The 23,304-nt window shown below is 52.9% G+C and overlaps 2 protein-coding genes across 16 annotated transcripts in view; both read right to left on the reverse strand.

Moving 5' to 3' along the window:
• RCVRN (recoverin) overlaps positions 1-2,723 on the reverse strand; it is a 9,091-nt gene extending 6,368 nt beyond the window's left edge. The window contains exon 1 of the mRNA XM_024748467.1: positions 343-2,723. Within this exon, the coding sequence (XP_024604235.1) occupies positions 343-723 (381 nt within the window). The 5' untranslated portion in view covers positions 724-2,723. The remainder of the gene's footprint in view (positions 1-342) is intronic.
• A 2,159-nt stretch (positions 2,724-4,882) lies between these two features.
• GAS7 (growth arrest specific 7) overlaps positions 4,883-23,304 on the reverse strand; it is a 200,315-nt gene continuing 181,893 nt past the window's right edge. For 12 of the 15 annotated variants that reach the window (XM_024748441.1, XM_024748447.1, XM_024748450.1 and 9 more), the window contains 5 exons: positions 17,607-17,735; positions 16,662-16,785; positions 13,109-13,188; positions 11,713-11,811; positions 4,883-11,071 (listed from right to left, as the gene is read on the reverse strand). In XM_024748441.1, coding sequence (XP_024604209.1) covers positions 10,925-11,071; positions 11,713-11,811; positions 13,109-13,188; positions 16,662-16,785; positions 17,607-17,735 — 579 coding nt within the window. In that variant the 3' untranslated portion in view covers positions 4,883-10,924. Of the gene's footprint in view, positions 11,076-11,712; positions 11,812-13,108; positions 14,059-16,661; positions 16,786-17,606; positions 17,736-23,304 lie in introns of those variants that run through there. The other 3 variants (XM_024748442.1, XM_024748439.1, XR_003003646.1) reach the window with 2 other exon arrangements.

Below are 23,304 nucleotides of genomic sequence, written 5' to 3' on the forward strand. Positions count from 1 at the left end.
CTTCCTGTGGAAGGTTTTGAAGGACATTTTAATGAAGAAAGGAAGGAAGGTGGGAGGGAAAGGGGGAAACAATAAAGGTAAATAGTAGGAAATACCCAGATTCTTCTTCTTTAGGAGGAAAATGAAGCTGTGGGAACACACCCAGCCCTCTATTAATACTGGTCTATTGGAGACCCCTCCTGACCACGCTGTCAGAGCCACTGACTCCCAAAGGCCGGGGCCCCACCCCCCCCGCCATCCCCGCCCCCAGCCAGGCCCCCTGTGCGGAAGCAGCAGCAGGGGGTCCTGATCCCGGGTGAGCCCCCATGCAGCTCAGCCGGGAGCGCAGAGGCTGCCACTGACCGTGACGATCTCCAGCACTTCGTTCTTGCTGATGCTGCCGTTGCCATCTACATCGTAGAGGGAGAAGGCCCACTCCAGCTTCTGGTTGGTCTTGCACATGCTGGTCATGTGCAGGGCGATGACATACTCCTTGAAGTCCAAGGTGCCATCGCTGTTGGCATCAAAGCTGCGGAACACGTGCTGGGCGTAGGCCTTGGGGTCGGCGTCAGGGAAGAACTTGGAGTAGATGGTCTGGAACTCCTGCCGGGTGATGCGGCCACTGGGGCACTCCTTCAGGAAGGACTGGTACCAGGTACTCAGCTCTTCCTCTGTGAACCTGGTGTTCAGCTGCAGCTCCTCCAGGATCTCCTTGGACAGGGCTCCGCTTTTGCTGTTCCCCATGGGTGAGCAGGTGTGGGCCCAGCCGGTCTGTCACCGCTGGGTGGGTGGGTGTGTGGGAGCAATGGGGTCTCCGGGCTGCCTGGCTGGGTGCTGCTGGAGGCGGTTGCACCCTGAGATGCTGGTGGATTAGGAGGATTTGTGGCTGGTTCACCCCTGTACTTGGAGGGAGGAGGGGCCCAGAGCTTGCGTGGGGAGACGAGCTCCCAGAAGCCCCCTGAGATTAAAATAAAGAGCTGACAGCAGGAGGTCAATCCATCTTGGCCTTCTGGGAGGATAGGACAGGTGATCAGAATCTTCAGAGCCAAAGCCTTGAGCCGAGGCCTTTCCCACTGCCCCTCATCCATCCCTGCGCCAACTGACCCCACCAGCTCTAGCTCTCTAAGAGCAACGATGTTCCCTGCCTGCCTTCTGCCCTAAATCTGAGGGTCTCAGTGACAGGGATGGCCCTGTAATGCAGGGGTCAGGAGCCAGGCTCTGGAAGCAGCCCAGGTTCAAATCTCAGCTTTGCAATTTACTAGCTGTGTGACCCCAGGTGCGTTTCTTAACGTCTCTCTGCCTAGAATTCTCTTGCCCTAATCTTTCACCTCCTTCACGGCTTTCCTTAAATGTCTGTCGCCTTCTCAGCCAGGCCTATAGTGACCATTCTGTCAACAAGAGCGCCCCCAACCGTCAGCACGCCTCAGGCTGTTTATCCTGCTTGACTGCCCTTCCTTGATCGCAGGTACACCTTCTGACTTACTGTTTATGTATTCTGCCTGCTGCCTGGGATCCCACCAGAAGGAAAGCGCCATGAGGGCGGGGATTCTATCTGTTTTGTTGCCCGCTGCATCTCCATCGCCAGAAGGGTATCTGGCGGGTTTGGGCCCTCAGTGACTATTCTTTGAGTGAACAGGCATGATAATAGCGTCTCTCCCACTGTTATTGTGAGGCTGAAACGAGTTAATACGTGCAATGCATTTAGAATAGAGCCTGGCACGTAGTAAGAGCTGAACGCATGTTAGTTTTTGCCATTACTCTTCTATGACAGGGATCAAAAACTAAACTGCTTACAGGGGCCAGCAAGTGGAGTGTGTGAGTGAAGCCGGGGGTCAGGGAGGCAGTAGGCGTGGTGAGGCCCACGCCTGCATGGCAGGGGCTGCCAGTGTTTGACTCCATTTGAATGTGGTCAGATGGGATTATGGCCTGGTGTTACTAGATTTTTTGGTAAGCCAAAAGAAATCCAGAAATCAGATTTTCAGGTTTGAAAATTGCAATTTGGAAAAATTGGAAATTTGCAATTTCCGAACTTTAAGAGTGATTTCCAAATTTTCAAAAATTTTCAAAAACATAGGGTGGGGTATATAACTTATCTGTGGCTCAGTTTCAGCTGCAGGTCATCAGTTTGCAACCAAGCCTGGTGCCAGGAGCTGGCAGACAACATGCTTGTTGAGTGAGTGACTAGACAAGCAGGGGACAGGGAGCTCCACCAGGGGAGGCTTCCACCCCTGCGGTCAGCTCGGTCACCAGAACAGGCCACAGGGAAGAGCCCTCGTGAGTAGGTTTGCACCTGAAATCTCATCACCCAAAGGAGAGGTCGGTGGCGCCCTGGCTTGGCTGAGCATAACGCCTGGAACCCCAGAATCGCCGTCTTGGATGGGAGAGATGTCTCTTCTTTGTCCAGGGGTGGTAACTATAAAGCCCACAGCGTCTAGGTGGGTGAGTTGGGGTTTTTATCCTATTTCGTAACAGGCTAATGGCAGGGGAAAGCAGGTCCCCGCTGCTGGGAGAGAGCCATCTGCCAGCCTCCCCTGGTGTTGCTCGGAAAGGACCCGGAAGTTCAGGCACAGATGTGCTGACCTATCCCTCCTGACCACCCCACCCACTGCGGGTCCAGAGTGTTTCTCAGGAGGCCTTAAGGTTAGGGGATGGGGTGTGTGTGTATGTGTCATTATTTTTTCCCCGTCAGTTTGTGACAGCATATCATTTCTTCAAAGGAGCCCTTTCTCTTTATCTAGACTTTCACTGTCTTGCAGCATTTGTTCTCCAGAGCAGTTGGAAACAGGACAGTCACTGAACTCAAAAACAAACAAACAAAACCCAGGCCATGAAAGTGAGGCCACAGGCCTTCACCCTGGCCTCTGAACCTGGCATGGGAGGTGATTAGAAGTGCCTCCTGGGTATCCACACCGAGACTGCAGGTGAGGCGAGGCGGATGTCACAGGAAGAAACCAAGCTCCAAAAGGATGTCACCTGCCTGTGTCACACAGCTGCCAAATGGCCTCCCCACCGAGGGCTCTTTTCAAGACATTACAGCCGCCTCCTTTCTCAAGGAGGCCTGAGCAGAGGGGTCAGGAAGCTGCATTTCTGAAGGTGAGGACCTGGGTTGCCATGACGACGGAAGAGGCGGGTAAGGAGGCAGGGCCCCGGCTTAACACAGAAGGCAGCCAGAGCTCCCCCAGTCCCTCTGCCCTTCCCGAGGGCAAGGAGGAAGGAGCAGGTACTGTCCACATTCTTCAGGTTGCTGTGCCCAGGAGGGGCCCAACCGTGGGAGGGGACCACAGGCAGCTGTGTTGATGCTGCCGAGAGAGGGGTCATGACCTGGAGGTTTGTTTGAAAACCTGAATAAACATCTTCTATCAGAGGGAGAGTTTATGCTCCTTAGCCAAACAAGTTGTTGGGGATGATGTATTGTGAACGGATTTGTTAAGTCTGAGCCGGGGCCATAAACTCTCCCCGAACCCCTAAGACCACTGGGGAGAAGGCCTCGTCTCCGGCCAGTGACTCTGTGTCTCCCCCTCCCGGCCTGGCCTTCACTGAAAGACACAGGCTCTTCCCAGAGGCTGGCCCTGTCCCACCCCAAGCTGGGAGTCCCCCAGCTCCCATCCCGTTCCTCTACCTTCCCCTGCGTGAGCCGAACGGCAAGCGGACCCTTCGACCCCGGCCAGGAAGCAGAGAGGTAAGGGGATTTGGAGAGGGCGGGTGGGAGGCCGAGAATGGGAAGGAACGCCCCTCCCAAGGGCGTCCCCATTGCGGTAAATAGCTATCCATCCTTTGGGTTGCTTGGACCGACATCCTCGGCGTCATCACCAGCGCCTCTGTTTCCGTCACACCCCACTTCACTCTGGCTCGAAATCGTGCTGGCTCCACTTTCAAGGCTCGTCCAGAACCTGAGCATTCTCGCCTCCACGTGGCCACCCCTGCAGGCACCATCCCCTCTTCCCGAGTTATGGCTGCCCTGGTCCCCTGACCCCCTAGCGAGCCCCACAGCAAGGAAATTAGGCTGCACCCGCTACCTGGCTTGGACCACCCCACGCCCCCAGAGTAAAAGTCATAGGCCTTGCAAGGCCTTCCAAGCTCTGCAGAGTCTGCCCGCCCCGCCCTCCAGCCACACTGGCCTCAAACAATTAGGTGCCTCCGGCCCTTAAAGGGGCTACCTCCTCTGCCTGGAGCATGCTTCCCCCAGCTACCTGCCAGGCTTCCTCCCAGGGAGGGACTTCAAAGTCCCAGGTCTCCTCGACTTTGGTCAAATGTCACCTTCTCAGTGAGGCCACCCCAATCACCCTATTTCATGTTGCAACTCACCCACCCTCACCCCCGAAACTACCCATCCCCGCCCCCCGCCCTTTCTCCATAACACCTAACATCTTCACACACACTGTACCATTTCATTACTCTGTCTCTTTCAGCTAGAAAATAAGTTCCATGAGGTCAGGGTTCTTGATCCGTTTTCGCCACTGACGTGTTCCCAGTACTGAGAGCAGTGTCTGACATACAGTGGTGTTCAGTAATTATTGGATGGATGGACGGATGGATGGATAAGAAAAGAAATAACAGCCAGGAGCCTCTTCTGTTCACAGGGACAGAAGTCTCCAGGGGAGGGGACTGGGGCCAGGGGTGTGGGTCCGACAGCGTGATACCCATCGGGGGGTGGGGGGGGGGGGGGTCAATGCCCAGGTGCCCTTTGTCCCTCTGCTAAGTCATCGGGGGTAAAATTATCACCAAGCCTGGGAGTATGGGAGGAACGCTGAGCCCATTTGTACAAAGGAGAGTGTGGCAGCCCTCCAGGGAAGAGGGTTGCCCAGTGGGACGACTCAGTGTCTCTGGACAGTTTATTTTACATGGGATGAAGCTAAGCATCTCGAGTGTACACACAGCGCCGAAGGGAAAAAAAAAGAGAACATTTAACTTCCTGAAAATGCTTTATAATAATGCAGAACAATTATATATAGCAAACGCCTTCAAAATTTAAACCCTTTAAACATTTAACTTTTCAGCATTAATACACACAAATGCTATTACGGGGCTGGGCTGGGGTGGGGTGGGGACAGGGTGGGAAGGGTGGATTACAGCCTCCATAGGGATCAGAGTTTCAAGAGTGTTACTTATAAATTATAGTACATCAATTTTATTTACTGATCTAGGCAGCCAGGGGATGGAAGGATATACAATGTGGAGTAAACACATTCATTCTGGGATGAGGAATGCTGGAGGAGACACCGCTGTTTAACGTTAAAAATGTATAAAGTATTTAGCAAAAGTTACAGAAAACAGAGCAAACAAGCAAGTTTGTTAGAAAATTCCACTTTCATGGGGTTTGCTGATGTGCTCGTTTGTGAAAGGGCTGCCCACCCCCTTCACCTCCTTCCTAAGGGCAGAGATGCAAATTTGGGGCCCCTGTCACCAAGGATGGCTTGTGTCCCTTTGAATGACTGTCCCTGGGTCCACATGGCTGCCTGGAGGCCACAGTCCCGAGAGCCAGTCTGCTGCCGCGTGTGGCGCCAGATGGGGAGCAACTCCACTCGGTAATAACACACAGGTCCCGGGAGGCGATGTGACTTAACTTCAGGTTATGGGACAAATGAGACAGCAGAGCAGGGCCAGTCTGGTGCTCTTGCCCTGGTACCATATGCTTTCCTTCCTCATCCCCATGTCACACTGTCCCCAGGAGAGCACGCGTGTGCCTGACCCCCTGCATCCCGCCGCTGCAACCCCATTAGGAATTTCCCTCAGACACAAAGGGTCAATTCCCCTGAACAGCGCATAGAGATCCAAGTTCATCACAACCCCTCTTCCCTCAGAGGCACCTCCCAACAAAGGCACCCAACAACCACGCCCCAGCATCTAGAGGGTTAGGGGAAATGGAACATTGGTTTTTGTCACTTGTCTTGGTCTCACCCAAACCAGGAAAGGGGAGTTGGGTCCCTCACTTTCAGGAAAGGCCCGACAGAAATGACTTTCATGGTGTGAAAGTCTTTCGTGGTCCCCGGCAGCGTGGGGCCCTGTGACTTGGGTTCCATGGCCCATACCTTCACCTGGCCTGGACCCAAGAATGTCTTCCATTTGCTGGGAGAGGTGCTGGTTGCCTTCCGGGGCTCAACTTTCACGGAGCAGGGCACGATCAAGATGTGCCTGGAGGAGTTCTTACCTTGGGGGTCAGGCCCAGAGCTGAACAGTGTCAGCTGGGTGCGGCCCCCTCTCTGCCACCATCCAGCACGGTGAGGGCACAGGCCAGGCGAGCAAAGCTCCGGCAGCGACAAGAACCTGAAGGGAGGGGGCTCTGTCTTCAGGCCTGTTTATGCTCCTTGGAAGTGACTTTCAGGACATGGTGTCAAAACTTGGTGGATAAAAATTAATGACTTCTGCTTTCTTTAGGGGTCCAAGGAGGAACTACCTCATTCTCAACAGCTCACGAAACTCTCAAGTGTTTGCATCTGAACAGAGAAGCACCTGGGTGTCCCTCTCGTGAGGGTGTCAGGTGACATCACGCACAGCCGTGCTGACGGGACACAGACTGGGCATGACGTGGGCACAGGGTACAAAACTGGAGGTGCCAAGGGGAGGAGACAGAATGCAGCAGCTGGAGGAGGCCTGGGAGGCCGTCTAGAATGAAAACCTTCAGTTTGCCGATGAAGGAACAGAGATCCAGGAAAGGGTGGTGACGGACTCCCTGGCTTCTCATCCACGCTCCCTCCGCCCACCTTCCACACCCTCTAACCCTCACCAAATGGCAGGGACTGGGCGAGTTGAAGGGAGCGTCCCCAGAAGCAAGTAGAACTACCTGCTGAGATGCCAGCGGAAATGGAGGGCAGTGGAGACCCTGCCCGCCCCCTCCCCCCTCCCCCAGCAGCTTTCTGCATTGTCAAAAACCTAAAATGATCCGAAAATGCAGGCGTGAGCCCCAAGAACCACTCGTGGGCGCCGCTGGCTGAAAGTAGCCGTGCAAACGAGCTTAAGACCACAGGCCAGGAACTTCGGGGGCAGACAACGCATTTTAAAAGCAAGGAAGCAGCGGGGTGCACCCACGCAACGGACTGGAGATATAAGGGGACAAGCTACTGACATCCAGCCACGAGGTGACTCAGAGGCAACGAGCCGAGTGACGGAGGCCAGACTGTAAGGCTACTGCAGTGTGGCTCCACTTCTACGACATTCTAGAAAAGGCAAATCTGCAGGGTCAGAAAATCCATCAGTGGTCACCAGGTGCTGGGGGTGGGAGGAGTGGATGGACATCAAAGGAGCCTGAGGGGATGTTTTGGAGTGATGGAAATACCACGTTGATTTCGGTGCTGGTTACAAGGCTGTGTACCTTTGTCAAAATTCACTGAACTGTAGACTTCAAAAGGGTGAATGTTACTGTATGTCAATGAACCCCCGATACCAAACGTCAAAGATCTCAATAAACTTGCAAAAAGAAAAGGCAGGGGGACGTGTAGGGGCGGGGAGGTTTATGGAAATAAGACAGTATGCTGGCTAAGGAAGCCGGCCGCTGGTCTGCGCCCCACTTAACATTTGTCCAAGGCTTTCCCTACCTACATAATCAGCAGCAGGTCTGCAGAATCCTGTTTAAACTCTCCTTGTCAAGGCCACTCACAGCTGGAAGTAAAATCACTTCAACAGGCTGAGGTCTTTGACGTCCTTTGAATTTCATGGCTTGAATTGCCAAGAAGGGACTTTGGCTCCATCAGGATTTCTCTGCACCCATCCCCTAATCTCGTAATGGATTGGTTTTCATGAAGGGAACAGAAACAAACCCCTGGTTCCTGAGTTGTACGGTTTCTATTTGCTTCTATCATTAATCAGCCCCAGTGAAGGGAGAAATGTCTCCTACTGCAGAAACCCAATCCACCCTCCCCAGTGAAAGGAGGCCCAAGGCGGTTCCACGGGCAGAACCTCGGGGCAGCCGTTCCTGTGGCTCAGCTGGCCAGGGCTTTGCAAGACCGATCAAAAGCAAGAGGAAAAAAAATGGAGAGGAAAAGGTAGCTTTTCCTGGAGGTTTTCGTGGCAACTCACTTTTGTTTTCGAGACTGTTTTGTAAAAAATCAGGCTATCACAGACAAAACGAAGTGCACCCGTGTCTCCCAGGTAGAAGAGGCTCACCTGTCCTCAGAAATGGAACAATGGATGTGCTCAAGGATGGCCTGGGGCCACTCACCCTGAATCAAGCCAGGCAGACCCTCCTATAACCTACGCGCCAAAGCCCAAACCCAAACCACCGCCGGGGCCGAGGGTCCCTCCGAAGCGCGCTTTTAGGTATTCCAGACTCTTCATCCTAACTCTGATTTCACCCACGTGTGGAGCCCTGTTAACATAGGGATTCCAGCCCTGCTTGTAATTCGCTGTTCATTTCACGGCTCTCACTGGCCGTCCTCCGGCTTCATTCTTCCTCTTTGTAAAGTGAGAAGAATTATTTAAAACAAATCTCTGAACTTTGAGTTGGATATGAGCCGTGGAGGGTCTGGCGGACCAGGTGGTCATACTCTTGTTGCTGCCCGGTTTCTCTGTCCTTGGGTAAATGCCACATGGCAGTAGTTTGTATTACGATTACAGGCTCCCAGTGGGTTAAATGTGGAAGGGGTGCAAGGTTCTCATTCCCCAGAAAGGTCTGAAAACATCCCCCTTCCACATGGAGAATGGAGGGGGGCCGGGGGCAGAGTGCCTGTCTGGTATGCAGCTACATTTCTAGTACCGGCACAATGCCTGGCCTGCCCCAGGTGTCTGCTGATTAAATGAACGAATGAGTGAATGGCTGAATGAATGAAAGAAGAGCTATTAGCACAACAGACAGTATCTCTGCAAACCTAAATTCTGCAGAGTACCTGTACGTGAATGCCCAAGTTACCTGCAAGACCCCTGGAGAAAAGACAAGTCTACCAAACAGGAGACTGTGGGCTCCCCTGATGACAGGGCCATACCTTGTCCCTAGATCTTAGCCCAGGCTCAGCTAAATGCCTGATGAATGAAAAAAAGGAGGGAAGAAAAAAGAAAAAAGATGTGGGAGGGCTAACGAAACCGAGGGAAAAGGATGAGGGGCAAAGAATGACTTCAGGAAATAGACTGGCCCGCAAGGGGCCGACTTGGGCTACCCTGAAAGAGGCAAGAGAGCCCCAGGGCAGCACAGAAGACTCCGGAATCCTCAGATGGGGATGAGAAAACAAAATCAACGAGCGATATCACACTCAAAGCATCTGCGTTAATAACAAGGCTGTTGGCTTTGAATGTCGGAAAATCACCCACAAATTAGTTGACTAAGCCACAAAGCAATTACTACTAGCACCGATCTTTTACAGAGAAACCAAAGAAATGATATCCCCAAACTGGCAGCTGGTGTCATGGCCCAACTTCAGACCAGGAGTGGTTCTCCATGCCAGACACACATCCGTCCTGCTGGCCTTCACGTTGGTGAAGGCCTTCCTGTTCACCTTTCTGGTTGGGATGTTTCAGTAAAAAAACTGGCAAAGCTTGCTTTGCTTTAGGCTATTCGGCATCTTTCTACCGTAACTACGAGGGCGCCATACTGACTCAAAAGGCAGAGGTGCCAAAAGATCCAAGAATAACAAGTCATCAGTTACCAGCATGGACGACAGAAAGACCAGTGAGTTTACCTTAGACGTCTGCCCTTACGAGAAACACGTGAGTCCTGTGAATCCGAAGTAGTCGAGGGAAAGATTAACAGGAAAGATGGGTTCTCAGGGTGCGGGTTCCGGGCCAGAATGTGCCCCTTGCAAGTCGTCTGGCCTCCTCCAGCCCTTTTCTTCCTCCCGTGGCCTCGAGCTGATTCTCAAGATTTAACACGTAAGGGAGAAAGTGATGAGTGAGGACCCGATGGCAGTGCCAAAGCTTCCCAGGTCACACGCAGACCAGGCTCTCCCAGCAGTGGGGAGATGGGCAAAGGGCAAGGGGGTGGCAGCACCTAGCAGGGGCTCCGTGCGGGGATCTGAAACGTGCAGGAGCTGAGAGGCCAAGGTGCCAGACTGCCTGGTGACATGTACTGTGGCTACAGGCTGCGATGCCTGTACAGTGCCTGCCAGTGAGAGCCATACATGAGACAGTGGTCCCGACCCCGCCGTGCGTAGGCAGGTGGAGCCATCCGGGGGGGTGACAGACACTTGCCCCAACCCATCTCCAACATGGGACTGACCCAGCCCCCCAGGACAAGCGAGGGTGGAGGATGGAGCTCCCCCGAGGAAGCGGCTGTGGGCTGGGTGGACGGGGCTGCCCAGAGACAGCACGTGACACTGACGCCTGATCTAATAGGAAACACGATTCAATGCTCCGACTCGGGGCGAATTTGCTGAACGAGGTAGTTCCATCCTGACCTCTGCAGGCAGGGTCAGTCTGGGAGAACAGGAGCCAGGCATTCTTCCCAAGACTCCCAACGATGAAAAGTAGCAGAGAAGAGCCAGGATGTGGGCTCCCAGAATATGCAACGGGAAAAAACAAAGAGGGAGGGCTGCTGCAAAGGATTCTGGGTGTGGGCTGTTAAGCTGAAAGGTGCCTTCTATCCACGATTCTGATCCTGACACTTGGCTTGGAGACAGAGACCTCTCTCCCCCGCCCCTCCAAAGCCCTGGAGACAAGTGGGCTGGCTGGAGGAAGGGCCTTGGGGCTTCCAGGGGCGTCAGTGTGTGACACAGCTGGCTCTGGGTGGGGAGAGGACCTCTCTGGTGCTCAGCAGGGACCACAACGTTCCAGCCTCGGTTTGTTCTCGGAGTGGCAAGCACGGCATGGGACTTGGGGGGCTTCAGCCTCGGAGACAAGGGCAGGGCTGTGGATCCATCTTCTCGGCCTGGGAACACTGGGGAGCTCCCCATGGGGCCATCCGGGCCGCTCTTCTGGCTTCACTGTCCCCTCTCCTCAGTGGACCAGGAGAGCGGGTGGGAGGGCAGCTCCGCTTGGGAGCAGGTCCCCCCTGGCAGGAGTGCCACCTCCTCTGCGTGGGACCTCAGCCCCTCCTCGGCAGGACCCCCCAGGCCGTGTGTCTAGATCTCCATGTCCACGGGGCGGATGTTGCCCGTCTTGTGCTCCCTGACCCACAGCTCCCTGTCTTTGGCTGGGTCCACTTTTCGAAGCAGTTGGTCCACAGGCTCGACTGTCTGCAAGGGATGGAGAAGAGGGATACCTTCAGAGGCAGCGGCCGGGCCAGGGGCATATCCTCTGAACCACGCTGCTTGCACCCTCGGGCCCGTCAGAGGAGCCTCTCTAGAGGGTTGTGAGGCCCCGGGGAGGCCCGTGCGAGGGACAGACGTGGCAGGGGCTGGAAGACCCGGGGGCCTGAAGCTCTGGCCTCTGCCCTGCTCTCCCTCGTGCATGTGACCCTCCAGACGTCAGAGTGGATGAAAGGGCAGGTGGCCCAAGGGTCTGTGACCTGTTTCTCCTTCCATCAGTCTCCACATTTACCACCTGAGAACAGGTCAAATGGAACGTCGGCTTGAGAAGTTCTGAATAGTTCCCAGCATCGTAAGAAATTCACCAGGGGAGGCCAAGGACGTCTCCAGCTATTTTAACTATCGTGACGCATCTATGTGATGCGCTCGGGATGGATTCACATGGACATCCAGGGTAATTGACATGTCCATCCCAAGAGGTCACCCGCAGGCCCGAGCCCGTGCCCGCCTTCCGGACAGATTCACCTGTAGCAGCTACTTGACCCGCCACCACGGCACAGGGCCACGGCTCTCCCCGGCCCCACGCCGCCCAGGGGCCCCGCTGGCCTCGGCCCGGGGAACTCACGCTTTGGTTGAACATGTCCGTCTCGTGCCGCAGCTGCGTGTACTGGCACAGATGTTGCCGGATCATCTCCACCCTCTCCACCTCCAGCCGTTCCAGCTCCTGCAGAGGAGGAAACCGGCAGAGACCTCTGGGGGTGTCCCTTCCACCTGGGGACCTTCCCCACCGTGCGGGTCCCACACCCCCTATACACAAAACACAGATGCTGCCCGCTGATCCCCCATCCTGCCTGACCCTCTGGGGTCTGACGAGGAACCCACCCCGTATCTGGGAGTGAAGGTGTAGCTGAGGGCACAGCAGTTACTGTCTCCTGACTCTCGTTCTGCCAGGCGTGGTGGGTGCTAAGGGCTTTACGGGCACTGCTTAATTGTCCTCATCATAATTGTAAGAGGTTCTCTTCTTACCCACATTCTCCAAACAAGGGAATGAACACCTACAGAGGTAACATCGCTTGCCCACAGCGACAGGGAATTATGGGAGCAGCGGCATTTGCACCAGGGTCTGTTGTGCCCTTAATCACGCGTCTGCACCGGTGCAGCCCCAGCCCCAGCCCCTGATGGCGTGGAGAGATGGAACACGTGCAGAAGCTTCTGCACCTCCACCTCTTGGGGCTTTGTCCCTGGGCCTCTGCTGAGCGGCCTCGTCTCCTCTGTCCACCCCAAGCGCCGAGGGGCAGGTCAAGGGAGCCGGGAGGGCCGGGAGCAGGGTGGCCACTGTCAAAGGGAAGAGCGGAGCGTTTGCCCTTTGGATCCTAGGTGGCTCTGCATCTTTGCTGCTATTCTGGGCACAACTAGGTCACTGCTCAGGTGATTAACCCGGGCGTAGGAAGTAAAGCAGGGAGTTTAATTAGGAGATTAACCAGGAGGAAAACTAGGTCACTGTGCCCGGGGGAGGCCTCTAATCTGCTCTGGTGGACTGGCACCTGGGGCAGGCAGAGGGTTAGTCTCATGCTGGACAGACAGATGGACGGCAGTGGCTTGGGGGCAGCGGGACGGTGTGATAAGCGCCTGGCATGATGCCTCCTTTCTCATCTGGCCCCATGACCCACGTGCCAACCCCGCTTCACCCCCTTCAGTGGGTGCTGACTTCACAGAAATACTCAGCTTGGCTACTTTTCCTAAAGGGACCACCGTCTGCTTGGTTGACGCTGACCCCTCAGAGGATGCAGCACGAGCGCATCGTCGCCCGTGTTCACACGGCTAGGAAGTGCCAGGGCACAGATCTGAATCCACACAGGCTGGTCCGGAGCTGAGGCCTCAGTCCCAACACTAGAGCAGATCTAATGACCATCTCCACGGTCACCTCCACCCCGTTGCCTGCACATCCGCCACCATCCACCCAGGGATTCCTGAGCGCCCGCCCCTGCACGGACAAGCGTATGGCATCTCTGGTCACTCACCAATGTGGTGGTCACCATCTCTTCAAACCACTTGGACTGGGCCTGGTTGTAGAGGTCCACACAGCGCATGAGGTCATCTCCTGGAAGGGCCAAGGCCACTGTCATACTCTGTCCTGTCCTCACCATGGCCGCCTTCTCCCACCTGCACCCCACAGCCAGGGTGATGGAGGCCACCGGAAAGTTGGGGGGTGGAGAGGATGAACAGAGCAAGAGAAGGGGATAACCCAGCCTTACGAGAGGCCGGCCTCAGAGTGTCCATCTGAACTAGACTCCAGACACCAAAAACTCAGGAAGGGTTTTTCTCAGTAAGAATATATCTATGGTAGGGGTGGGGGGGGGTACTCCTAGGACCCCCAACTCTATCATGAGCCCAAGAAATGCTTCCTCTTCTAAGGATGGGAGTTTCATTTCACATTGGAGAGTCCTGCTTGGTTGAAACGTGTCTCAAGTAACTTGCTACCAGTTAGAGTTAAAGAAGGGAAGTTTGCAAATCACGTGTGTGTGTGTGTGTGTGTGTGTGTGTGTGCGCACGCGTGTGTGTGTACACGCAGCAGCAAAGGGTGGGTGGGAAGGGAATGAGCTCTTTCTATTTTATTTCATAAGAGAGAGATCTGAAACAAACTATTTAACAAACTGCAAGTAATCGCAACATTACTAAGGTCCCAGCGTCCCAGACCCTTGCTACACAGAACACAGTTCCTGGGCCGGCAGCAGCCGTACGCCCTGGGAGTTGGCTCGAAATGCAATCTCAGGATGTTTCCGAGACCTAGTGAATCAGAAACTATTTCCACAAGATCCTCAGGTGGTCCCCGTGCACATCACAGTCGGAGAAGCACAGCCTGGTCTGCATGTAGTTTCCTGATCATCTCAGGGTGCCAGAGAGAGGAAGTCATCATGGTCAAAACTCTTGAGTGAAGCCAGAGATAACGATGAACTCTTCAAAGGGATTCCTGTAATGGCATCACCTTGCTCACGTGCGTTCAGATATGAAAGTGAAAGAAAGTGGGCAGAGTTATGCCCACATGACCCAGGGCCTGGCTCAGGGCCCCCTCCCCAGTGAACCATACACCATTAGCTGGGAGCTAAGCCTTGAGTAACCCCAAATCAAGGCTCTGTTCATTTTGCCCTTGGTCCAAGGCTAAGACTGGGCCCTTGATCCCAAGAAAGACTGAACTATAGGGAAGAAAGTGGATATTTCGTTGCAGATGTATTCCCACCAAGAGCTTGTGCCGGACCGTGGGTGGGGGTCACCCTATAAACACCATGTGAAACTCCCAAAGCCCTATTTGTTGATCCTGATTTTGACAACATGCTTCAGGAACTTCTGCAACATCAGGAAATAGTATAGGTGAAGGTAGGTGTGTCTCTTCTCTAGGCATCCCAAGGGTTTGAAATCAGGCTCTCCTGAACAGTACAGGTTAAGGACATGGATTCTGGAACCAGATCTGGGCTGTCACACAGTTCCACTGTTTACTAGCCGTGCAATCTTGGACAAGTTGATTCACCCTGCCTGTGCCTCAGTTTCGTAATCTGTAAGATGGGGATAATAATGGTACCTTCATAGAGCCACAGTGAAGATTAAATAAGCACACACACCCCCCAAAAAAGAAAAGAAAACACAAAGAACAAAATAAAAAGATAAACAACTTACGAAAAATATCTGCAATTCAAATAACAAAAAGTCAATTTTCCTTATCAATCAATCAGTAAGAACAAGACCAGCCATTTGTCATGAAAATGGGGAGAGCATATGAGTGAAGCATAAAAAAAAAAAGCCACGATGATTTATAAGTCTAGTTTTAAAACGCTCAACTCCTCTCAAAAAGCGTGTAAATTACATTAGAGACAAAATACTATTTTTCACCAGGTAGTTACGATGTCAAAATCTGAGGGCAGTCAGTGCTGTCCAAGAGTTTAGGGGACAGGCGTTCACAGAGCTATTGGTGGGCGCCCCTCTCTGGAAAGCAGCTTGGAAACATCTATCAAAATGAATACAAGCCTCTGACCCAGAAACCCCGACCCCATCTCTATACTGTCTATTGCAGGTGCTGTTCCCCCCAACCCCTGAGATGCATTTATAGTAACAGCATCGCTGGCATTGGCAAAAACTCTGAAACAATCTAAAAGTCTTACAAAAATCAGTTAGGGGAATGATGAAACAAAATCTGGGTACGATCATACGCTTGTACCCTATTCAACTATTTAAAAAGTCTGATGTACATGAATGGATGGGGAAATAACTTTATGGGTGATGGAATAGAGCTCTCTCTAAGATACATCAATTAAAATATAAGTTCAGAACACAGTGTAATATGATTTTATGTATATGAATTTTTTTTTTTTTTTTTTTGGCTGCACCATGCAGCATGTGGGATCTTAGTTCCCCGACCAGGGATCGAACCCAGGCCCCCTGCATTGGACGCACAGAGTCTTAATCACTGGACCGCCAGGGAAGTCCCTATAAATATTAAAAAACATTAAAAAAAAATTAAAACACTAGGATGTGTTGATGGTGATTATATCTGGGAAATAAGATTTTATATTCTTACGTGTTGATTAAAATTTTTTGTCAAGCAGCAATATTGTCTTTGTAATATGATGTTATGTTTTAATAGTTTAATAAGTTAAACTAATTTAAATGTGCCTCTCCCATCCTTAGGTTCCCTTTCCTACTCCCAACAAGTATATCGTGCCTTCTGTTTCTGCATCCAGCACTTTACCACTATGCATTAAAGACCTTTATATAAAATACTGTATTTGTATCACACTATTTTGTTATGACATGTTTATACCACCTTATTTCAAAATGTCACGAAGGTGGCTGTTTCAGCCTATAAAGAACTAATTATACCAGGTCCACCAGAAGTTGGGGTGAAAGGGATTTAGAGACCATCTAATCCAAACCCTAGTCCCACAGCACACATTTTAATCCCAGACAGCAAAACGCATTGTCCTTGTACACCATGAAACTGGTTTTTTAGAAATATTTAACAATTTTCTTTTTTAGATTACTGTCTCTCACTGGTTTTTCTCCCCCTTCCTTGTGCATTAGCTAATTTTTACCTCTAGGTGGAAGCAGAAGCCGACTCATTGGGAAATCTTTTGGAGAAAATCTGAAATACGGTTATTTCTTTACACAAAATGCTGACCTCTGTTCTGGGGCAGAAGCCCATCACCAGAGGTGAACCTTTGGAGTATCACTCCCCGGGGAGGTGGGACAGCTTGGGTGGGTGTGGTTTGCACTTCCCCTAGGAGCTCCACGCAGCGACAGGACCCCTGAATTCCGGGTGCCTGGAAGAGTCTGCCCACCTCCTGGCCAGAGATCCAGGCCTTGGACCAGAAGGAGCCCTCTGGCCCAAAGGGAGGGTGTGGGGAGCCCTGTCCCCTGCCACGGCCTGGACACAGCCGGGTCTGCTCCCCGCTCCACAGTCCCCGCCCCCCCCACCCAGCCCGTGGGATGCACGTTCACGGGCACGCCATCTCTCAGCCCCTCCTGTGTTTCTGTGACCAGGTGAGGACGGACGGGGGCAGTGGGCAACGGTGCCTCACTCACCCGCCTGTGTGGACTTCCTCCGCGCCTTCTTGATGTCCTCCTCCGTCTTGTTGCTCAGCTTTATCTCCAGCTGCTGGGTCTTCATCTCCAGGTCTCTCTGCCGCTCCGTGAGGGCTTTCCGGGCCTGGGGTCCAAGGACGTGAAGCTGTTCATGGGCTCAGAGCCAGGAAGGGCCTATGGGGCACACGGGGCCTGGCTTCCCCTTTTCTGGGTAAGAGTACTTTCTTTTCCCTGCTTTTGTGGATGAGGACACAGTGGCTCCGACAGGCTAAGCAGCTAGACCAGCATCACCCAGCCAGTCAGGGACCACGTGGAGGCTGCAAAGCATCCTCTCATCCCCATCTCTTGGCCTAGAGCAAGCCTCTCAGAGCATGTTTTCACTGGAGCATGTACACGTACTGGGGACCCAAGCGGTCCTAAAGTCACAGCTTCTCCGGGGTGGCAGGGACCACAAAGGTCGACATCACTTCCCAGCAGTGCTTAGCAGCCGGTAGCACCAGGCTCCCCATTCTGGGGCAGGATGGGCCCTTTGGTGCTGGGGCAGGATGGGCCCTTTGGTGGCAGCTGGTGGCAGGGGTGGGGATTCCGTCAGGAGGGAATCTGCCAGGTGAGACCCAGGCAAAGGGGGGCCCCATGTGGACCGACAGCACATCCAGGCTCCGAGACCCACAAAAGCAGGGTGTACCTTGTCTCATGTGCCGGATGGAGGCCCCCTATGCCCTCCACTGCAGGTGCAGCCACGCCCACTCCCACTCAGAATCTTGAGCACCGGGCAGAAGCGGCCCACCTACCCTTTGGCTGGGGGAGGGGGATTTCATACTCCCCACCCCTCCAGATCCTATCACAGGGGGACAAAAGCCTCTGCCTCGGCACACGGAGCCCCTGCTGGTTCCCAGCCCCCTCTCCTCCAGCAGGACCCTCCCACCCTGGCACCCTGGGCCTCACCTTCTCCACCGCGGCATAGCGGCTGGCGAGCTGCTTGCGGAGGTCTGCAATGTGGTGGTCACACTTTTTCATGTCCTTCTTGAAGTTCTCGCGGAAGTTCATGAGGGGCTTCTCCACCTCACTGTGAAGCTGTCGATGGGGGAGACACACTCAGGATCCCGGGGCAGCAGCTGCAAGTGGAGGGAGGGGGCGCTGCCCCCGACCCTGCAGGCGAGGATGGGGGGCCTTCCCACCGGAAGGTCAGAGACAAGTGGCTGCTTATCCGGTAGTGGTCGAGGAAGTCACCTCAGCTGGCCACGTCCCAGCGTCCACACCAATGGACAGGTTAGCACCTGGAGCCTTCGAGTCCCTTGTGGGCACCCCCTTCCTGCGCTAAGTCCCCAGAGCTTCCTCTAGGGCTTTGCTCAGGTGTCCGGCTCCCTTTCTTTCCAACCTGGGAGCTTTCTCGGGGCAGAACCCAAGCCACCATCTCTGTGTCCCCAAGCACTTAACACAGGGACTGCTGGGTGGGTGACATTTAATCAGGTGATCTCGGGGCAGCTCTACTTATTGAACAGCTACTACGTGCCAGGTGCTGAGACCGCAGAGGATCTGCTCACGGTCTGGATGTCGAGGAGGTCTTGTTAGGAGCTCAGGGCCACCCCCCCCCACCCCGCTTCCTGAACTGTGCCTGCTGGTCTCTGCATGGAGGCTGGCGCAACCCCACCGCACCAGAATGAACTGGGTCCTTTATGCTCTGAGAGGTGCTGGGTGAGGATGGTTTTCAAGCTTTTTCCTTCTCTTTCATTCCTTCCCTCTCTTCCACTCCACTCTCTTTGGAAGGAGAACTTTTACTTAAAACTTTTTTTGGGGGGGGGGGGTTGTGAACATGAGATGTATCTGATGAGAAAACAGATAAATGTGGACCTGCTGTGGTCAAAGTCACAGCCTAGAGCCCCCCAACTCAGCCTCTCAGAGCCCCACCCATTGGCCCCCCTGGGAAGCAGAGCTGAACTTCCCTGGATGGACGACATCCCACCTCGGGGGTTCTGTGATCGCTCTCCTCCTCCCCTTCACCAGGCCCCTTCTTCCTACATTATCTTTTCCCCAGAGACCTCAAGGACAGACGTATTCCTGGTCCTAAAGCACCGGTTACACATCACTGTGAGATCTAGGAGGGCAGGGGCCACGCCGGCTGGGTCACTGCTGTGTCTGCAGCATCTGGCCGGAGCTGGTGCACAGTGGGTGACCCTTCTCTACTTAGATCTTCAGGGCCCAATGCCCCGGGTGACAAGACGATGCTTTGTTGGTGGACAACCTTCAAAGACTAACAGAGAGCGGGCTGCACAAACGCCCTTCTCTTCCTCCTGTTGGTTGTAACGTCCGCTATCATTTTTTTGAGCCCTTGGAAGCTTCCTTGCACAGGAAAACACCCCCATCTGGTGGCAGTTTGTAAGATGCCACAAACTTGAGCGCTGCTGAGAACAAGAAAACACCTTCCCCACACAGATGAGGCTTTGAGGGAGGAGGGGGAGGGGCTGCATCACTGGCTGCCATGGGAACCGGCTCCTGCCGGGGGCTCTACGTGGGTTAACTCAGCCTGTTGACCCAGTAACTCCGCGGTCTCTTTCTGAGGGATTTCCATACTTCATGTACCCAGGAGTGACCTTGCAGAGGCTTATCAATACTCAGGAGTCCTGGGCGCCGGCCCCAGATTCTGTGGTCTGGAGAAGGGCCCAGGATCCTGCCAACACACCCAAAAGCTCTCCCCCAATTCCAAATGACATTCTGGAAATATCGTGCTACTGGCTGTCAGAAGCATTCAACCCCGTGGATTGCAGACCCATGGATTCTCCCTCTGTATCTTAAGTACTTTGAAAATAAGGCTAATTTTTTTCTTTAAGAAAGTTGGCTGGGTGTTTTTTTATACTCATTCTTAACGTTTAAGCATCTCTGGCGAACCAGGAGGCAGAAGCCCTCCCTGGAAGCTTGTCCGCATGAACTTGAGCTGGCCTGGCTTGGATGCCAGAGGCTATTGAAGCCGTTTGGTTTGCCTTTCAGAATTCCTGTCTCCTCCTTTCATGTCACTCATCAGAAGAGAGTAAGAGAAAACTCAAGTTGGCAGGAATTTCAGAGACCACAGGGAGACCTCGGAGACATTGTGGGTTTGGGGCCAGACCACCACAATAAAGTGAAGACTGCAATAAATCGAGTCACATGGATTTTTTTGGTTTCCCAGTGCACATAAAAGTGATGTGTACACTATACTGTAGTCTGCTAAGTGTGTAATAGCTTTATGTCTTAAAAATGCACATACCGGGTCTTCCCTGGTGGCGCAGTGGTTAAGAATTCACCTGCCAATGCAGGGGACACAGGTTCGAGCCCTGGTCTGGGAAGATCCCACATGCCACGGATCAACTAAGCCCGTGTGCTACAACTACTGAGCCTGCACTCTAGAGCCGACGAGCCGCAAGTACTGAGCCCCCGTGCCACAACTACTGAAGCCTGTGTGCCTAGAGCCCATGCTCCGCAACAAGAGAAGCCACCACAATGAGAAGCCCGCACACTGCAACAAAGAGTAGCCCCCCTTCGCTGCAACTAGAGAAAGCCCACACACGGCAACGAAGACCCAACACAGCCATAAATAAATAAATAAATTTGTTTTAAAAAATGCACATACCTTAATTTTTAAAATACTTACTGCTAAAAAAATGCTAACCATCACCTGACAACGCAGGGTCGCCGCACATCTTCAATTTGTTAAAACAAAACAAAACAAACTACACACACACTAAAGCAAAGTGCTGTATTAAACAAGGTATGCCTGTATCTAGTCCAGTGGGTTACTAAGAGTTGTGAAATCATTTTAGTGGTTCAGGACCTGCTTTTAGATGAGCATAGCCCAGACACGAAGAGAAGATATCAGAGTGCATTTTAGGCAGAAGGATAAGTAGTTTCACAAACAGCTGTTTTAGCCACGTACATGTGTATCTGTATGCGGATATCTGGAGGTGGATACCTGTGTGTTCCAGGTGGCCATGGAAAATGTATAACGGTGGGTCACAGTCAAGTAAGGTTCAAGTCACTGATCTGGTCCAATCTCTTCATTTCACACATGAAAAAAATGGAAGCTCAGAGATGCTAAGTGACTTGCCCAAGGTCATAAAGCTTGTTAGTGATGGCACTGACATAAAAGTCGTGTCTCCTGAGGCTCACTGTGCCCCCCAAGATCTTCTGGCTGAATGCATGGCCTCGATTGCAGGATTAGATTTTCTCCCATCAGAAGGAATTTTTCTGTTCTCCCTTCTTCACCCAGAAGCGGGTATAACTTCCTTTATATATAGCAATCTTATTTCTCTAACAGCCTGTTGCTATGAACAATGGCTCGAGCTAGGAGACTAGAAAAGCCTAAACGATTCCTGAAATGAAATTGCGTTTCTTAAAGAGCTCTCGCCCCCGACACAGAACATTCGGGGTGGAACTTTTCAACGAGCCTTTTGGAGCTGATGGTAAAATGGATTTCGCACATATGGAGCCGTATTATCCAGGGCGGACGGATACTCCTTGGAGTCTTTTCTTTTCAAGGAATTGTCATACAACCACTGGGCTGCCACCATGATTGCCTGAGGGCACCGACACCGACCGATGGGCTGGAGGCAGCAGACATTCTTACAGAAAAATCTATGCGTGAATTTTGTGTGAACCTCCTTCAGAAGCCTCCCGTCAGCTACCTGAAGTCAGCCCTGAATTAAAACATCCCGGCATTTGGAGGGCCGGACTGCACTGCCCTGGACAGTCCTTAAGAGAGAGCAAAGTGCTCTTCAGAACAGGGTTCTGTGTTTTAAATGCCACTGGTCTGCCCGGAGAAAAGGTCTGGGGGTCAAAGCTGCAATTCACTCAGTCCTCTCCTCTGCTTCCGCAGCAGCTGAACCCACCTGGCTGTGTGACCACTGGCTGCGATGTAACCCCTCTGTTCCTTCTCGTTTGTGAAACGGAGATGCTGTCTTGAACAGTAGCTGATAAAATTGAGGGAGATGAATTATATCCTACACCTAACACTTCCATCACCGTGGTACTGTGATAGAATAACAAATATATATTTTGCTTTTTGTCCCCAGCTCCTAGAGCCTTTGCAATTTCCTAAACAACAAAGGTCCCAGGAGCATCCTTGGTCTAATATCTGGTCTCTGACCCACTGTTCCTGACACCAAGCTCCTACATCCCTTGGAATTCCCTGGGTGATAGGAGGGTCTTTTGTTCGAATAAGGTGCCTCTGCCTGGGCTCCTGGACGGGGGCTGGTCACCACAAAGACCAAGCCATGATTAGAAGCTTGTAACTTTCAGCCCCCTCCCCATCACTTGGTAAGGGGGAGAGGAGAGGGGCCGGAGATTGAGTTAATAATTGATTCTCCCTATGTGATGAAACCTCTGTAACAACCTGTCAATCTCAGGGCCCAGAGAGCTTCTGGACTGGTGAATACTCAGACGTGAACACACATCTCTAGCCTTTATCCTATCCTTTAATATATAATAAACTGGTAAACCTAGTAAGTGTTCCCCTGAGTTTCGTGAGCTGTTCTAGCAAATAATCAAACCTGAGGAGGGGGTCACGGGAACCCCTGATTTGTAGCCAAGTTGGACAGAAGTTGTGGGTAACCTGGGGACCCACTACTTATGATAGCCATCTGAAGTAGCGTTGGTCCTGTAGCACCGAGTCCTTAACCTGCAGGATCCTATGCTGACCCTGGGGGAGTTAGTGTCAGAACTGAATTAAACTGTAGGACCCCCAGCTGGGGTCAGGGAATTGGTTGGCGTGGGGAAAACCCACCCAGTTTGGTGACCAGACGTACTGCTGTGAGCAGCAGTAGTAAAAGGAAAGATTAGAGGAAAACACTGCATGGGGGGAGTGCTCTGTCACCCGCTGGGCACCTTACGAACGATCGAGAATCAGACGGCCTGCTGATGGAAAGTAAATGCCACCAGGATTCCTGCGGCTCCGGCAGGCGACCCTTCAGGAGCTCGCAGGCCCGGCTCCCAGTCCCATCACAATGGCAGCCTCTGCATGCATCTCACAGTCAACGGAAGTTTCCACCACCGCAGAAGCTGGAGCTGCTGGGGGCTAGGAGGGAGAAGGGAGACCTAAAGGGAACACTACCGTGATCTACAGCTTAAAAACAACTCCCTGCTTTGTACGCAAGGCTCAGAAGAGACCCATTCACGGAGCTCCCTTCTCTCCCAGTACTTGAGAGGCAAGTTCCTTGCCAAGTGTTGGTGTCTGAGGTTAGTGTGCCACGGCTGGCCCAGGAATTCTCACTCACATCTGGGTGTCAACTCAGTCTTGGGGCTCCAGCATCCTTCAGGAGCAGGGAGCTGGTAACGCACTGTTTTTCCTCCCAGCCCAGCTCTTTATAAAGCTCCTTCACACGTCTCAGCCGTACGAGTCACTCATCCTGCCCTCGGCGTGCGGAGAACCATCACGGGGTGGGGTGGAGACCTGGATACAAAGTCAGTTTCCTGGCTTCCAATAGCGCACTAAGCCCAGAAATGCAACTGTTGTGGAAGAAGCGCTAGAAAAGACATAGGACCTGGGAGCACTGAGTGCGGGAGTCGCGGGAAGGGGCAGCCAACTTTCTGGGATGCCACGTTCAAGTGGCATCCTCCTCCTTGAGGTAGTGTACACCCTGCTGTTAAAATGTGGGCTCAGGGGCTTCCCTGGTGA

Source organism: Neophocaena asiaeorientalis, unplaced genomic scaffold (assembly GCF_003031525.2).
Source record: "Neophocaena asiaeorientalis asiaeorientalis breed wild unplaced genomic scaffold, Neophocaena_asiaeorientalis_V1.1 scaffold543, whole genome shotgun sequence".
Classification (NCBI taxonomy): Eukaryota; Metazoa; Chordata; class Mammalia; order Artiodactyla; family Phocoenidae; genus Neophocaena; species Neophocaena asiaeorientalis.